The sequence below is a fragment of the Vipera ursinii genome (genome assembly GCF_947247035.1).
Source record: "Vipera ursinii genome assembly, chromosome: 5".
In the NCBI taxonomy this organism is placed as follows: Eukaryota; Metazoa; Chordata; class Lepidosauria; order Squamata; family Viperidae; genus Vipera; species Vipera ursinii.
The window spans coordinates 91,750,487-91,768,051 of NC_139518.1; the positions used below are offsets into that span (position 1 = coordinate 91,750,487).

At 46.3% G+C, this 17,565-nt stretch overlaps 1 protein-coding gene across 14 annotated transcripts in view; it reads right to left on the bottom strand.

The window, feature by feature from the left end:
* Window positions 1–13,151, bottom strand: part of CAMK2G (calcium/calmodulin dependent protein kinase II gamma) — a 180,964-nt gene extending 167,813 nt beyond the window's left edge. For all 14 annotated transcript variants that reach the window (XR_014492708.1, XM_083364214.1, XM_083364210.1 and 11 more), the window contains exons 1-2: window positions 12,860–13,151; window positions 10,276–10,370 (exon numbers count right to left, since the gene is read on the bottom strand). Coding sequence is in view for 13 of the 14 variants with exons in the window: in XM_083364214.1 (XP_083220340.1) it covers window positions 10,276–10,370; window positions 12,860–12,924 (160 nt within the window). In the remaining variant the exon portion in view is untranslated. The remainder of the gene's footprint in view (window positions 1–10,275; window positions 10,371–12,859) is intronic.
* Between the last annotated feature and the right edge of the window lie 4,414 nt (window positions 13,152–17,565).

The following is a 17,565-nucleotide window of genomic DNA, read 5'->3' on the forward strand; positions in this document are numbered from 1 at the left end:
TTTCTGGAAAAGTTTAACTAGGTATTAAAGCTAACTAGCTTCTAATGGTTGCTACTCCAGAAATGCACCACATATTCCTCCAGGAAAGAGTGCTAATGTTGCAGATATATCTAGATCAGATTTCTTCACAAAGGAAGACATTTGAACCCCATTTCAGTTATCAGATAAATGAATTGGGGTTTTTTGTTTTTTTTTAAATTGTATTTTGGGGATTTACTAGTTTTGCTTCTTGACTGGGAGTTCTGGAAATCTGGGAAACTAACAGATTCTTCAGCATAAAAAGTTTAAAACATGATATTCCCAAACTGAAATTTGAGAGCCACTTTGGTGTAGTGGTTAGAGCACAGGAAATTGGGAAACTATGAGCTCTAGCCCCACTTTAAGCAGAAAACCAACTGGGTGATCTTGAGCCAGTCCCTTTTTCTCAGCCCTAGGAAAAAGGCAATGGCAAACCACTTCTGAAGAAACTTGCCCAAAAACTGCAGGGACTTGTCCAGGAAGCCTCTAAAAATTGGACACGAGTGAAAGGGAAAAAGAAAGCCCTGTCTAACAAAGCACATTACCAAATGTTACTACTTGAATATTGTTGCTCAGCTAGTTCTATATTTGTTTTGTTCTTCAATAAAGTTTTTAACAGACTAGTTAGTACTTGTCAATCCTGCCCTTTTAAACTCTAACATTATAACATTATCTCGACCCGTACCAATCGGGTTTCAGACCTGGGCATAGCACAGAGACGGCATTGGTCGCACTGGTGAATGATCTCTGGCGGGCTCGGGACAGGGGTTGTTCCTCTGTCCTAGTCCTATTAGACCTTTCAGCGGTTTTTGATACCATCGACCATGGTATCCTACTGCGGCGTCTCAGGGGGCTGGGAGTGGGAGGCACCGTTTTACAGTGGTTCTCCTCCTACCTCCTGGGCCGCTCGCAGTCAGTGTTGACGGGAGGACAGAGGTCCACCCCGAGATCTCTCATTTGTGGAGTCCCTCAGGGGTCGGTCCTCTCTCCCCTCCTGTTCAACATCTACATGAAGCCGCTGGGTGAGCTCATTCATGGTTTCGGGGTGTGGTATCACCAGTACGCCGATGATACCCAACTTTTTCTTTCCACCCCGACCCAACCCAGTGATGCCCTCACTGTGATGTCCCGTTGCCTGGAGGCGGTCCGGGTTTGGATGGGGAGAAACAGGCTTCGTCTCAATCCTGACAAGACTGAGTGGCTGTTCATACCGGCATCTCGGGCTGACCAGCCTTCTCCATCATTAACAATAGGGGATGAGGTATTACCCCCGTTGATAGGGCTCGCAACTTGGGAGTCCTCCTGGATTCACGGCTCAGTTTGGAAGATCATATAGGAGCCGTGACCAGGGGGGCTTTTGCCCAGATTCGTCTGGTGTGCCAGTTGCGTCCCTATCTGGACCGAGATGCTCTACGTACAGTCACTCATGCGCTCGTGACCTCCCAGTTAGACTACTGCAATGCCCTCTACATGGGGCTGCCCTTGAGGACCACCCGAAGGCTTCAACTGGTGCAGAATTCAGCCGCGCGAGTTTTGATGGGAGCTTCCCGATACTCCCGTGTAACACCTCTTCTCCGTGAGCTGCATTGGCTTCCAGGTTGCCCTCCGGGTGAGATTCAAGGTGCTGGTAATGACCTATAAAGCCCTAAATGGCTTGGGTCCGGACTATCTAAGGGAACACCTGCTGCCGGCAGCATCTTCCCATCGTCCTGTGCGCCCCCACAGGGAGGGCCTTCTTAGGGTACTGCCGGTTAATGAATGCCGGCGGGTTATTCCCAAGGGAAGGGTGTTCTCTGTGGGTGCGCCTGCCCTATGGAACCAACTACCCACAGAATGTAGGACTGCCCCCGACCTTCGCTCATTTCGCTGGGACCTGAAAACCTGGCTCTTCGATCTGTTTGGTCCAGACTGTGGGGTTGTTAATTTAACTGGGTTTTAGATTTACTCTTGGGGCTTGAATTTAATTTAATTGTTTTAATTGTTTTTAATTTTTTGTATTCATGGTTTTAACTGCCCTGTAAACCGCCCTGAGTCCTACGGGAATAGGGCGGTATACAAATTCAATAAAATAAATAAATAAATAAATAAAATATCTGTGTCAATTTCAAACACTTGAAGATAATCACAAATTATTTTCAGCCCAAAGACTTGTGATGGTTAGCACTACAGCTAATTTGTATATTAAATAAAACAATCCACTCAGAGATTCAAAGACCATCTGCTGACTTTCCAAGTTAAATTTGATTCCTTCTACTCAGTTACCCATTCCCCTCAAGCTCTTTTCCCCATCTGCACTCAGATACTATTTGGTCTTACTGTATTTAATCATTTTGCTCACTTTCATAAACTTGGGATTTTTAGCCAATTTCAAATCGACATCTTAACTCTAATTTTCATTCCTGGCTACATTGTCTTGTAACTGAGCCTGGAATCTAAAGCTTCATAGCGCATGTACTCTTAGGGCAGGGGTAGGCAACCTCGGCTCTTTTATGACTCATGGACTTCAACTCCCAGAATTCCTGAGTCAGCAGACTCAGGAATTCTGGGAGTTGAAGTCCATGAATCATAAAAAAGCCGAGGTTGCCTACCCCTGTCTTAGGGAGAATGGGAGGAAGCAATTTGATTAGATAGCACCATACCTCACCTAAAAATAGTTTTCAAAGCAAGATTGGTTAACCCACATTATACTCACCACATTCCAAGATTGGCTGAAATTGGGCAACGTGATGCCAATATTGATACTGGTGTTTTGATGTGGCTTTTCAGGGTGAAGACCTGATACGAGCATTTTGCTTCCCAACTCTCATCCATATCCTCTTCTAAAACTAAGCTTTAAAAACTACCAGAGTACTCCTAACATGTCATCTGTGGAGATTTTCAATCATCAAGGTCATGGTTCTCCCAAAGGTGCTTTTCTAAAAGGCAAGTAGACTTTCTTTTTTTTTTTAAATGTTTTGCTTCTCTTCTGAAGCTTCTTGGATGAGAAGCAAAACATTTTCAAAGAAAAAAACCCAAGAAAGCACAGTTCCCTTTGGCACTTTTGGGTCCAAAAGCATCTTTGGGTCCTACCATGTGCCTTCTAGTGTTGCCACACTGACAACAGATGAGCTCCAGCATCTCCTTCAGAAGGATGATTGGTAGTTCCAACCCCACAAATGCTCCCCAGTCCTGTAAACTGAAAGAACAGCAACACCTGCCATTTTATCAAGCCAAATTAGAGCCTAATGAGGAAGTAAGGATCTGTTGCTAAAAGATCCAACTGCATCAGCTCCATTCCTGGACCTACAGTAAAGGTAAAGTTTCCCCCCCCCCCACATGCGTGCTAGTTGTTTCCGACTCTAGGGGCTGATGCTCATCTCCGTTTCAAAGCCGAAGAGCCAGCGCTTGTCCGAGGACATCTCCGTGGTCATGTGGCCGGCATGACTAGACGCCAAAGGCACACAGAATGCTGTTAGCTTCCCACTGTAGTGGTCCCTATTTTTCTACTTGTATTTTTTACATGCTTTCAAACTGCTAGGTTGGCAGAAGCTGGGACGAGTAACAGGTGCTCACTCTGTTACGCGGCACTCGGGATTCGACCCACCAAACTGCTGACCTTCTGATCGACAGGCTCAGCGTCCTAACCCACTGAGCCACCGCATCCCTCTGGACCTACAGTAGCTCTTGCTTAAGCCCAAGAATGAGGGAGGGGAAAGAGGTCATTATCCCACCTTTCTCCATATACTTTTTCCTTTCTGGATTATCTATTTTGTTTGTAAGGCTACAACACGCAACACATTTTTCATTGATTATATGTAAGAGACTTGGGGAGCTTTTGTTTGAAGGGCAGGAATAAAATGCTATAAATAAGATTTATTTGGTTGGGTGATATGGGGTCATTCACATCATTCCACAATTTTCTCCAGGGGCTCCCTTATTCAATGCAACTGGCAGCAGAGAAAGTGAAAAGGGGAGAAAAGACTTTTTTGATTGTTTAGTGAGACATAAACATTACAGCAAGTCACAACCTTAATGCAAATTAGTTCCTCAATGGCCCATATTTAATTACATGAAGAACAGGGTGCTTAATTGCAACATGACCGAGCAAGGAAGTTATGCTTCTGGGCTTAAGGCTGGGAATCACTATTAAAAGTGGTTCTCTTCCAGGCAAAAAGAAAGAAGAAAAATGGAACAGCCTGAACATCCAGTAAAATAATGAAAGTAATCATTGGCTAAGATAGCAATAGCACTTAAGACTTATATACCGCTTCACGGTGCTTTATAGCCTCTCTAAGCAGTTTACAGAGTCAATAATCTGGGTCCTCATTTTACTGACCTCAGAAGGATGGAAGGGTCAGTCAACCTTGAGCCAGTGAGAATGGAACTGCCAAACTGCAGAGAGCCAGCAGTCAGCAGAAGCAGTGGCCGGTGCCATTACCTCAATTGGAATAGCATCTTGTGGCTTCCAATGGCATCTCTGCTGGACTAGGGATGTTCAACCGCTCAGCCAGGACAGGCAGTCCTTGACCTACAACCACATTTGAGCCCAAAATTTATGTTGCTAATTGACACAGTTGTTAAGTGAGTTTTGCTCCATTGTACAACCATTCTTGCCACAGCTGTTGAGTGAATCACTGCAGTTGTTAAATGAATCTAACTTCCCCATTGACTTTGCTTGTCAAAAGGTTGCAAAAGTCATAAATATGAGTCAGTTGCCAAGTGTCCGAATTTTGATCACCTGACCATGGGGATGCTGAAACAGTTGTAAGTGTGAAAAAACAATCAGAAATCACTTTTTTCACTTCCGTTGTAACTTCGAACAGTCACTAAACCAACAGTTGTAAGTCGAGGACTACCTGTATTTAGCCAGAGTCTTGACTCACATTGCTACTCCAGAGCCCTGCAAAAACCCACAGCAACATCTGATCTTACATACTGTGCCAGATTTCACTTTTTTCTTAACCAGCAGAGGTTCTTTACCTACAGGGATTCAAAGGGTTCCTCTCAGTCTACTGTTCTGGTCTACTCTTTTCCTATTTGCTCTCTTCCAGGCACTTTGACCTGCTGCTGGACACCAGAGATCATCAGTGTTAAAAACAAAAATGGAGGAGGCAAATATATATTTTTTTGCCTATTTTGCTGGCCTAAATATGGGAAAGGGAGCAGAGGTTTGGCTGGAGAGATGAGAGCAGGCCACACTTATTCCCCACTCCCAAAATGGGCAGAAACTGCATCACTGTTCAGAAATTTCAGCAGCTTGGTTTTAGCCAAATTTGGGAATGGGGATGGATGGAAGGGCGTCTTCCCTCCCGAAGGCCTCCTAGCATTATTTTGGAGGGAAAAAATATAATACCCATGAAGTTCATCTATTTCTCACCAATTTTAGCAGAATGTTATCTTGGCATGACAGATGGGATGTCAGGGGTGGCCTGTGGCCCACAGATTGCCTCTGTTCCTTACTAGGCAAACAAGCTTGATTAAATAAAGTATCAGCATATTTTATTTTATCTATTCTGAAAATATTCTATTAATAACTTTTTTTACAGAAAACTGACTCTCAGAGTGAGCAACGGAAACTCACATGACTTCAGCACAGATATCATGAAGTGAAAAGCTACAACAGCAAGCATTTCTGAAACAGTTTAATAGCTTTCCCTTTTCTCCTAAAGTGATGCCAGAAACAAATTCAACACCTCTTTTCCAGTTATGGAATCAATTCTGGACTAAAGTCACAGCCATAACAACTAGCTTGTATAACCAGCTTGTAGTTATTTTACTAAGAGTTAAAGTGCGATAGAATTTAATATTTTATTGTTGTTTGCATATTTTAGATTATGTTTGTTTGTATTTTTATACCCTGTATTTTGCTCTGGGAAGTCAGGGAGGGGGGAGGGGAGGGTTGGGGGGGTTGGGGAGAGGGGAGGGGGAGGGGGGGTTGTATTCAAAAATGTATTGTAAAACTTTTCAATTTTAAAAAAAACAACTACTATTCTAAATCCACGTCAAGGTTTAACAGTGTGAGATGTTTTGCAATGCAAGGTGTTATCTCCATCCAAGTCAAGAATCTATCTCTTGTGTTATGGTCTATAGAAAGAGAGATTCAAGAGAAGAGGAAGGAAGGAAAGAAGGATGCAGAGCAAGCACTGCGCAGAAGACAAGCTTTCCACTAATCCACTGTCTTCCTTACTAGAACAGCAGCAGATTGCAGTTCTTCAATCTTGCTTCTACTAACCTCAAGGTAGCCAGATCACAGAACAAAGGAAGATTGTAATTGCCACAATTCACTTCTGTTTTCAGTGTCTCTGTCAGCATCAAGAATCTTGGCTCCCACACAAGTATGTACTAAGAAATGTAAGCTGCCCCATTGTAAACCAGTTTTATTTCACAGATAAGAGGGCCAACACATGTTAAAGGAAAGCACTAAGCATATACTAAAACACGTGACTCAAGAGACTACTGAAATAGTAAAAAAAAAACCTGGTATTTAAAGGAAGCCGTAATGATCAAGGCCAACTCACACTTGCTAGAGGAAACACTGCACCACAGCTTTTCTTACAAGCAGCCTGAATTTGTAAAGAAAGAGATGGGGTGGTGAGATCTCACTGCCACTTTGCAGCTGGTGTTACTGTGGCTCCAATACTTTCTAAGCCGAGTGTTCAGTCATAGTCTTGACTCACATTGCTGCTCTGAAGCACCAGAGAAACTAAACACCTCTTAGGTCACCCAGAGCTATATCTGATCCTAACAGACTCTGCCAGATTGCTTTTTCCAGCAGAGGTTCTTTATATACAGAGACCTAAAGGGGTTTCTCTTGGTATTTCCTGATTTTATATATTTTCCTACTTTGCCCTTCTATTCAATATGTAATACTGAGAACTCCACCCTTCATGGTTCTCAAAAATGCTGAAATGAATTAGTCTCCCATCTTTAGCACAAGCATGATCATTTATCACTGATGTTGTTTAGACCATCAAGCCTGAAATCAGTGAGAATAACTAACTGCCTATTGCTTTCTTGGCTCGTGATAATGGCTTATATTTTATTGCAGCTCAATAGTCATCTGGGTCCTTAAATTCTTATTCCATGATTTAAATATCATGACACTTGACAGATTTTTTTTCCTTGTAATTTTCACACCCTTATCAAAATCTGCACACACTGTGTATGCGTACTGTGGTTTATTTTGCCATCTCCACATAGTGGTGATTCACAAGGAACAGATTTGTATGGCAATCTTGTTGCACACAACATATGGTCAAAGCAAAGCCCAACTTCAGACACATTTTCCCCACACATCAGAGCAACCAATAATTTGAGCCCAACAGGAGGAAGATGAAAGCAGAACTAGCAGCAATAGGAATTCATGCTGAATATAGTTTTCCTCACAGATGTGCAGTAGTAAGACCTGCCCCATGGTGTTCCTGGAAGAGACATAGTGTTTTTCTCCTTCCATCTCTTACGGTATACTTGTAATCAGGAACCATCTTAGATGTTATTGTCATTTTAGACTAATCACTCTTTTATATTTTCTGCCTTACAATTGCTCCTAAGCTCTGGATAGCTTTGAGATATAATGTATTACAACTTATTGCAAAAGCAATAAGACAGTATCTCCTATCATCACTAAAAACAATTCTCCATGATTCTTGGCACCACTAATATTTGTATTGACTTTGCCAGAACATAGGTAAAGGTAAAGGTTCCCCCACACATGCGTGCTAGTCGTTTCCAACTCTAGGGGCCGGTGCTCAGCTCCATTTCAAAGCCGAAGAGCCAGCGCTTGTCTGAGGACGTCTCTGTGGTCATGTGGCCGGCATGACTAGACGCCAAAGGCGCACGGAATGCTGTTACCTTCCCACCGTAGTGGTCCCTATTTTTCTACTTGCATTTTTATGTGCTTTCGAACTGCTAGGTTGGCAGAAGCTGGGACGAGTAACAGGCGTTCACTCTGTTATGAACATAGCTGCCAGAACATAGCTGCCCCCCATTCAATACTGAATGCTACTACCAATCTGTAGAAGCTCAGATCATGTTATCTGTCTGTTCCATCTTACAATAAGTCAATAATAACTCTCCGTTCTTCACAGACATGGACCCATTAGTTCAATGGTTTTACTTTTGCTATTAATTTCATAAATAAATAAATTTACACCTCATTTCTCTTACGACCTAACCTATGACCAAATATATCAATTTTTTTCCTTTGGAATTATACACCTAAAGCTGCATGAATTTTTCAGGAATCTGAATAAAACTATGTACTCTTTTTAATGAAGTTTGGTGCACCCATTATCGTTTCTACCACTTGATAAACCTCTTTGAATCAGGTATGTCAGAGAAACCGAAACTTCAGCATAGGATTACCTGCCCTAATTATGGCTTTACAGTTCTTCCAAAATGCATTGAAAAAACAAAGACCAGACCAGTGCAACAGTTACAAGTGATACTGGGAAATTCAAATTTCCACTGAGACATTATGATAATTGTTAGGACAACTGATGTCTTTCTTATTTAATAGAATTGCCATGAAAAGAAAACAGGGACCGCAGGGACAAAGACACAATTGTGGTAAATGAAAATAATCGTAATCTATATTTTGTAGTAGGAAATGAAGAGAAGTTCTCAAAGAGAACAAGCTTTGAGTTTTCTCTACCAATTCTGCAACTGTTTAGGTCTTTGATTTTCTGCCATCTACAATGGTTGAAAAGGCATTCGTAGATCCTTACTCTCCCTATGTTGAGAAGCAGACACCCTTCCTCAAACTCATGATCAATGTATGTTATGAACAAGGAATTTCCTGGTTGGGAGCAATTAAGTCAGAGCAAAGGAAGGCGACTGTTACTGCTGAAGTTGCTAAAAAGGAGGGAGGGAGGAAATCAAGAAGACACTGAACTGAAGATGCAATTATAGAAGTCATGGAGGAATTACAAGAAGAAACAATAACATTAATATTGCAAAAAAGACAACTCTTTAGTTCAAGTAACTGCATGCCATCAGCTAGATGCACTGAAACCAGAAAACAGGTAAGATAATTGGGAAATGAGTAAAGAAATAACACACTGATTAGGATTAAATCAACAACCTGGCTTTACTGAAAATATCATTATACATACTGGTTAATTATGCAGAATAGATAAACATTTGCTAACAGAACCACTGAGTAAGTAAATGCTTGTACTTAAATTGGATTATTACACATTTTATGCTACTCAAAACAGTATAAAAGCATGGTGGCATGCTGTTATGGGCTTCTTCAAGTATAAACAGAGGTCTTGGATGAGTGGACAAACATCATGGAATACATCATTTTAAGCATCATATGAGTACCATTTCACACATGTATTTAAGTAATGTGGAGTTGATGTTGTGTGTTAGTAATCTATAGCTAAGTACATGCAAAGCATAACATCCCTTAAAAGAAAACGTTACTTTATTATTGATTCTTTTTGTTCTTCATAAATTCCAGATTTCTCACATGCCAAATCCCCAGGCCAGAAAAATGCATCATTATACTAAATAATAGTAACAAAATCAAGCCCCAAATCACAACACTAAAAACAAAAACATTATTACTTGTAATACCAAGCTTAAGGACCAGGGTCCTAGGACCTAGACCAGGGGTAGGCAACCTTGGCTCTTTTATGACTCGTGGACTTCAACTCCCAGAATTCCTGAGCCAGCCATGCTGAAGGGAAAGGGAGTTTCCAAGCTGAGCCATGCTGGCTCAGGAATTCTGGGAGTTGAAGTCCACGAGTCATAAAAGAGCCAAGGTTGCCTACCCCTGAGTCCTAGATAATTCCTCTAACAATCCCTTCTCTTTCTGATTCCAACATTCTTCTAGACTTCAAAATATGAAATAAAACATACACCTGGAGAGGCCTGCTATAATCTTTTGGGCCAATTTCACTGCAGCTCTAAGCAAACTTATTTAGAACTGACCCCGTGAGTTTAAAAAGGAATTGGTCCAAATACAGAGTCATAATGCATTTTATACTTCTGAAAGTATAACCCCAACCCCCTAATAGGTTGAGTGACTTATTAGATAGGTATTAAGCATCAGTACATGATGTTCCAGACTTTAGTATCTAATAAGAAATGAATCCATTCTAACTATGAGCTTGAAGGCAGCATACTCCAAAATCAAAGCTAAAAGAAACACCTATTCCAAGAAGATCAGTGAGAACATTTGCCGCACTGTATCAATCTAGAGTCTTGCAATCAATTCTCCAACATTATCTTGTATAGGAATTTGATTAAAACCAGTGCTTGGATATTTACCTCTTGCTGACAGCTTCTTGGTATTGATGATCTTTGCAGCAAATTCTTGAGATGAGGGTTTTTTCACACATCTCCGTACCACTGAGAAAGCACCCCTAGAAGAAATACGGAAAGGCTGATCCCGTGAAACTGAATCAAGAACGAAGGATTAAATCTGTCAAGGTGTTTAAAAGAACCCATTTGCTCAACTGGTTATAGAACTAGAAACAGAAAAAATATTAGTATAGGAGAAGGAACTTCCAAGAAATCAGATGGTCTGGAAAACAGCCAGCATGGGTTAAAAAAAAAAGGGGGGGGAGTTTTGAGATTTGTTTACTTAATTTACTCTTTCATTCCAGCCTGGTCTCCCACTATCACTTTGGACAGAGAAACTGGGATTGCAGCTGAAATGTGTGGCTCAATGTATTATACCAGGGGTCTTCAAACTTGGCCCTTTTATGACTTGTGGACTTCAACTCCCAGAATTCCTCAGCCAGCTGGCTGAGGAATTCTGGGAGTTGAAGTCCACAAGTCATAAAAGGGCCAAGTTTGAAGACCCCTGTATTATACAAACTAAAATAATGCGGTTATTTCTATGGTTCAGTGTGTTCTGTGACTATTGCTAATTTAATTATTTTATTTATTTTTTATTTTAATTCCATTTATATCCCGCCCTTCTCCGAAGACTCAGGGCGGCTTTACAAACTTAGCAGTAGCCTTCATTCTATGTATATGCCTGCTTGTTAGGGCTTTCACACACACCCCAAGCGGCATTATTACAAAGTCAGCTTATTGCCCCCAACAATCTGGGTCCTCATTTTACCTACCTGGGAAGGATGGAAGGCTGAGTCAACCTTGAGCCTGGTGGGATGCGAACCTGCACTAATTGCAGGCAGCTGGTGTTACTTAAGGAGGCATTAGCCCACTGCTCCACCAAGGCTCTTAACCATGAACATAGCCAAGGCTCTTAACCATGAACACAGCCCCACAAGAGCTCACTGTATCCATTACTCCTTTTCTTCAACGGAGGCCCCCCAAAACACGCCCTCCCCCCCAACACGTTGGGATAACTCAGCACCAAACCTTCCAAAGCAGCAGAGTAAATGGACGGGAAAATCTCGGACGGGAAAATCTCAAACGGCCACTCCTATTCCAGTTTTCTAGCACCCCTCCCTGTCTGCAGAACTGAAATACTGTTACTCTAATGGGAAGAGCCTTGATATGTACCTCATCGTGGCCTTTTATAACACGGGCAATCCAAATTTAGCAAGGGAAGCCCCAGTCCTAAGACAGACAAGCACAAGCCACCACAAAGCAGCCTACTCAAAAGTAGTATCAGTTTGGAAGCCTCCGGTTCTCTGAGAGGAGAAACCAGATCCCCATCTTGTCTGGTGCCCAGAAAGCAAGGACAGCATCCTGAAATAGGGGCCACCCAAGAAAGCGAGGAAAGTACCCCACCCTCAACCGCCACTTTCCCCTTGGGGGAGTCATTTTGCAATTTGGTGTGTGGATGGCAGAAGACATCATCTGCCTCCAATTCTGAGCAAGGGGTGGGGGGATGGGAAGTGGAGAGAACCTCAGACACTATATGGCAAAGTTAGAATGGGTTGGAATTATTATTGCAGACAGGAAGTTTTAAAATCAGCAGTGGACTTGCCCATTGCAAGGCAAAGGATTCCAAGCTACTTCATCTCTGCTCTAGACTTGGCTGTTTGCTTGGGAGCCACGGGTAGTGAGATACATCTATCTAAGGGACCCTTTCTAGATTGGGACCCTAGCTGCTCCTACCTTGCCAATTTCAGCCCTGATAAAGAGACATTTTTCCTAGCGGTATCCACCCGCTTCCATTCCTGCCCAGAAATTAAAAAGAACCACCCCAGGGTCCAAGACCAAGCGGGAGGGATGCGTAGAGACTGGTGCAAAAAGAAGATTGCACCCGGGACATTCCCAACTCCCTCTCTCCCCAGACACTACGCCTTCACCTATATTGGGCACCTATGAGAAAAAATACAAGCGGGAAGACAGAAGCGGTGCAGGTGGAGGATGGGGGCGAGGGGAGACATACAGAGAGCTGATCTCGACGTGTGAGAAATGTAGCAACGGCCCTTGCTGTAATGCAGAAGGGAGCGCGGGGGGGGGGTGAATGGAGGGGTGGAAATCTCGAAGTTAGAGCCGAAGCAAGACAGGAGGCGAGGCCGGCTTTCCCAGCGGGAGCGCCGAGATCGGCTCCCCAGAGCGGGCGCCGGTGCCGCAGCTCCCCGTCCCGGGTTCCGCGGGGCCCCCTCCGGCTGCCCCGGCGCTGCGCAGCCCCTTCCGCCCCCGTCGGCCGCAGAAGTTGCAGCTCGCTTGAGCAAGTACGGAGGGGCGGGCGGCGCCGCTCCTGCGCAAGCCGAGCGGGCAGCGGCGGCCGAGGAGGCTGCCCGGGGAGGCTCGGGGAAAGACCGCAGTGTCCGGGGGCTGAGCGGCAGGCGCTGTCAAGCCTGGGAAGCAAGCGACCGGGGAGGCCGAGGCGACGGCTCCAGGGCCCCCGGAAGGCGCGGCGTGGCGGTGCCCGGGGCTGCGCCGCGCAGGCGGGAAGGACGGGGCGGCCGGGCTGGGGACGTACTTGCCGAGCTCCTCGTAGAGCTGGTATTCGTCGGTGAAGCGGGTGCACGTTGCCGGGGTGGCCATGTTCGGACTGCGGGAAGCGGAAAGGCTCGGCCGGCACGTCGGCTGGCTCAGCAGCAGCGCCGCCGCCGCCGCAGGAGGCACATCGGACTGGGCGAGGCTCCGGCGGCGCTGGCGAAGGCAGACCAGCGCGCTCCTCCTTCCCGCCTCCGGTCGCTGCGGCTCCGGCTCTTCCTCCTCCTCCTCCTCCTCCTCCTCCTCTTCTGCTGCTGCTGCTGCTGCCGCCGCCGGCGCGCCTCCCCGCCCGCTCCACTGCGCACAGTCCCGACCCCGACACAAAAAGGAGGAGGCGTCTGAAGCCAGCCGGGGCCGGCCGCCAGCACCGCGAGATCTCCGAGGCCAAGCATCCAAAGAGCCGCCGCCGCCGCCTCCCCGAGGGCCCGCTGAAGCGCCGCGTTTCGCGGGCGGAGCGGCTGAGGCTGCGCCTGCGTGACGGGCCGGGAGAGGCGGCCGCCGCGCTCTTGCCTGCCTGGGGAGGCGCCTCCCTGTCGGTCCGGGAGCGGCGTTTCCCTGCCCGGATCCAGCCCCGAGGAGCAGAGAAGGGGCAAGCGGGGCTTAGCCCGGCCTGGCTCACCCTTTTGGCTGTCGGGGTCAGAAAGGCCGGGGAGGGAGCGGGAGTCTTTCCAGCAGGTGCAGCTGATGCCTACAAACCCCCAAATTCCAGAGTAAAGTTGGGGCAACCTTTGAGCGCCCCTGGCAAGAGGTAGGTAACCCTGGCGCTCTCTCTCTCTCTCTCTCTCTCTCTCTCTCTCTCTCTCTCTCTCTCTCTCTCTCTCTCTCTCTCTCTCTCTCTCTCTCTCTCTCTCTCTCTCTCTCTCTCTCTGCAGGGATCAGGACTGTCTTTGTGGCAATGCGGTTCTAAAATTGATGGGCTGCTGCTGGGGAGGAGAATCAAAATAGGGCAAAACAAGCAGAGTCCACCATGGTTTATTGATTGCCAGGTTTTCCTGTCCCTTCGTGGACTATTAAAATCGCTTTGGCAAGCTCTCTAGTGAACATCTACAAACTAGTCAGCTGGATTTTAGTCTACTCTAGCCCGTGGGTCAGCGACCTGCAGTTTTGGGGCCGCGTGCGGCTCTTTCAGCCGTCTCCTGTGGCTCCCAGTCTTCCTCGGCCATGTGCGGTCCTAAAAAAAAAAAGTGGGACTAAAAAAGTTCAATCAATTGAAATTTCTCATGGAAAAAAAAACTTGCAAAGTTTGAATTGATTGGTTGAACTTCTTTGGTTTATGGGACTGTCCACAAGCCTCTGCTTCTTCGGACTGCACGTGGCGGCAGCGGAGGAAGAGACGGGAGGACTGGAAAGGTGAGTGGGCCCATTTTCTACCTGCTGTGCAGGTGGGGATGGCCAGTCTTCGGGTGCCCCAGGCCTGCCTCTTCCCTGCCTGGCGGGTCTCCCCTCGCCCTGCTCCGTTGCCGCCTCTGCTAGCCTGCAGGGGGTCACGGGGGGGGGGGTCTTGGAAGCTTCCCCTCGGCCCCTGCCTTTTGGCTGTCCCGCAGGCAGCGGGTCTCTGGGGCCTCTTCTAAGAGATTTCCCCGTGGAGTCTGCCCGGCCCGCTCTTTCTCTTTCTCCCCGCCAGCTCTGCGGGACCAAAAAACCCCTCTAGCTATCTCACTACCTTTTCTGCACTTGGGTCTTCCAAGAGTCCTGGTTCACATGGATCCTTCGTAGAATTTATATATGGAGAAAAGGAAACATGGGAGCTGTGGGTAAGATAAGTGTTAGCTCTGGAGCTGGAAAGAGCACGTGGGACTACAGATGTAGGCGCAGCCTGCAATGGGTCAGGCCAGGGTAGGGTGTGGGACTCAGCCCGAAGATTCCCACCCAGCTGGCACCCCGGGAGCAGCCTCGAGGGAGGCCGACAATCGCTTACTTGCAGGCTCGACTTGCCGAAGGATTTCTTGACGAAGGAGATGTGAGCTGTGAAGAAAAATTCCTTGCACTCCGATTCTTCCCAGCTGCTGTAGCCAATAGTCCAAGTCATTGGTGCCCCCCCCCCGGTCGCCGTTTCTGCAGGGACCTGGAGGCGTCCCCACCGCAGCATGGGGATCCGCCTGCCCGGGGCTCGGCGGCAGTTCCTTTCGCTGTGCCCTGCAGTCACCTTGCCCTCCAGTCTACATGCGAGCGGGCTCACCCTGTTGGAGGGTGGCACCGTTTACCCCTTCCCAAGTGGCCAAGGGGAAGTGGTCTCAGAGCTGCTCTCAGCCACCTGTGTGCGCAGGTGGCATGGCCTCTTGGTCGCTTCCTCTTTCCTTCTTGAGCTGGATTGATGGGCGGTCTTGTCTGCCCCAGCAGATGATGACCTAAGCGGGATTTCGTTTACATGCTAGTATTTAATGCTTTTTAAAAAGCATTTTAGCTTAAGAACCTGGGTAAGGAGCCACGGGTGGGAGCAGCCAATCTCAGGGTGCCCCGGGCCCACCTCTTCCCTGCCCAGCGGGTCTCCCCTCGCCCTGCTCCACCGCCACCTCTGCTAGCCTGGGGGGGTTGCCGGGGGTCTTGGAAGCATCCCCTCTTGGCCCCCGCCTTTCGGCCGTCCCTTTCCACTCCCGTCGCGGTGATTTCTGAGAGCGGGGAGCAGCTGCCTGCTGGGCAAGCCCCAAAAGCTTTCTTCCTCTCTCCGATCTTGCCTTTCTTGCTCGCTCTCTGTAGGCGTCTGCTGGGTTTCCTCAACCTCTCCTCCCCCGTTTTATTTTAATCCCACCACCGCCTCCCTCTTTCGCAAAGTTGACATTCCGGGGACTCGGACCTCGCTTTGCTCCCAGAGTCCCTTGGTGAAGCTTGAAGGAGAGGCCGCCTGCTCCCACCTCCCGCGGAGCAGAACTGCTGCTTCCTCACCCTCCCGTCCTTTCTCCCACTTTCTGCTTCTCATCCTCTCTTTTCCGAGCACCCCTTCCAGAAACCAATCGGTTGAGATTGCAAACTCTTCTCCATCTTCCCTCTTTCCCGCCGCCGGTTCTGGGTCTGTGGATCCGGGTTTTCCTCCATCCGTCAGCCAAGAGGAGGAATGGAGCATCCCTCCCAGAGCAAGCCAGAAGCCTCAACTCCGGCCTCCCGCAGCAGGCTGAGATAGGCGAGCCCAAGCGGCTGTCTGCTGCTGCCTCAGAAGATTTGCTGCACCAGCTCCTTCTCCCCGTTGGCCTCCTCCTCCGCTCCCCCGGAACCTTCGCGCCAAAAGGCGGAAAGAGGAAAGTCCCAGAGAGGGAGAGCGCGGGGCGGCAGGAGAGCAGTCTTTTCCGAGGGGAGGAGAAGCCAAGACGGCAGAGCCGCCCATACCAGAGCTGGATGGGGGCAGGGCCGGTGCATGTCTTGCCTTAGGCGCATGTGTGCACGCATTTTGCGGCTCCCAGTTTTTTCTTTTGTGAGGGAAACGGGTCCAAGTGGCTCTTTCAGTGTTTCAAGTTGCCGACCCCTGGTCTAGCCTGTTGTGCAATCCCAGGCCACATTCTGGACGTAAAATGATGTAGTAACAGGAGAGACTTGTAAAATTGCTCAGTTATTTATTCTTGCCTTTAGCAGCAATAACTAAATTCTTTAACGTCTTTGCTAGCAGCCTGCAGGCTGTGAACTTCCTTTTTCCCTTGGGGAAAGAATTCAAAAATGTTAGATTTATTTTTCCTGCTAATTACAGTATAAATTGTGGGGGTTTTTTAAGGAGCTGTGAGAAAAAGATGTGTGTGAAAATTAAACAATGTATCGACTGATTTGTGAGACAGGAAAGGAAAGAAACTTGTGCACTTCCAGGAGCTGACAGGTGTGCCACTACTGTTCTAACATGACACCTGCATGCTCTCAGGGCCCAAAGATTATCTTCATTTTAAATAGACCTGTGATGTAGATTAATTAAGTTCTTCTGGGTTCTGATTTTAAGGTATATCCTGCACTATGGAGCCTCTGATCTGATCTTCTTAAATATATAATAATAAAATGAGAACTAAAGGTTCAAAGGGAAGGCAGATTAGACAGAACAAAACCTTTTGGGGTCTTCAATTCCCTTTCTGTTAAAAATTCCTTAATAAGGTTTGCTCTTCCTTCCTAACATCCATAAAGGTGGTTTTTCCAAAAAAAATATCTGAAAAGCTGTAATTAGTGATTTAACTTATGTTTTCTTTTTTGCTATGTTTTAATTTATATCATGTATGTTTAATCTTGGTTGACTATAATTGGTTTTGTTATATTGCAGTTGTAATATATTGTAAATTATGCCAAGTTACGGAGTTATCTTAGCCAGCCTGCATATCTGCCAGAAGGGAAGGCTGTAAGTATTTTAAATTTAAAAAAAAACAAAAACATTTCCTAACCTTTTTGGCTTGGAGTGATTGAGTCATCCTGTAAAATGCAATTCTCATCCCTTTTAAGCTCCTTGACTTCTTTGTATTAGACATTAAAGAAGATATATATATAAACAGACATAAAAACAAGACAGGAAAAAAGGATAAAAAGGCAACATACAGGTGAAAAAGGGATTTTAAAATATCATGCAAGTACATCATTAATTACTGACTATCTTGTTCTAAAAGGCTAAAATTATTATTACGCTTTAAGAATGAATAATAAGAACCATGTCAGCATAGTCTTTAACATGTCATTGAACTCAATCTTTTCACACCTTCATGATGTAGGTAGAAAGCATGATTATGGTTA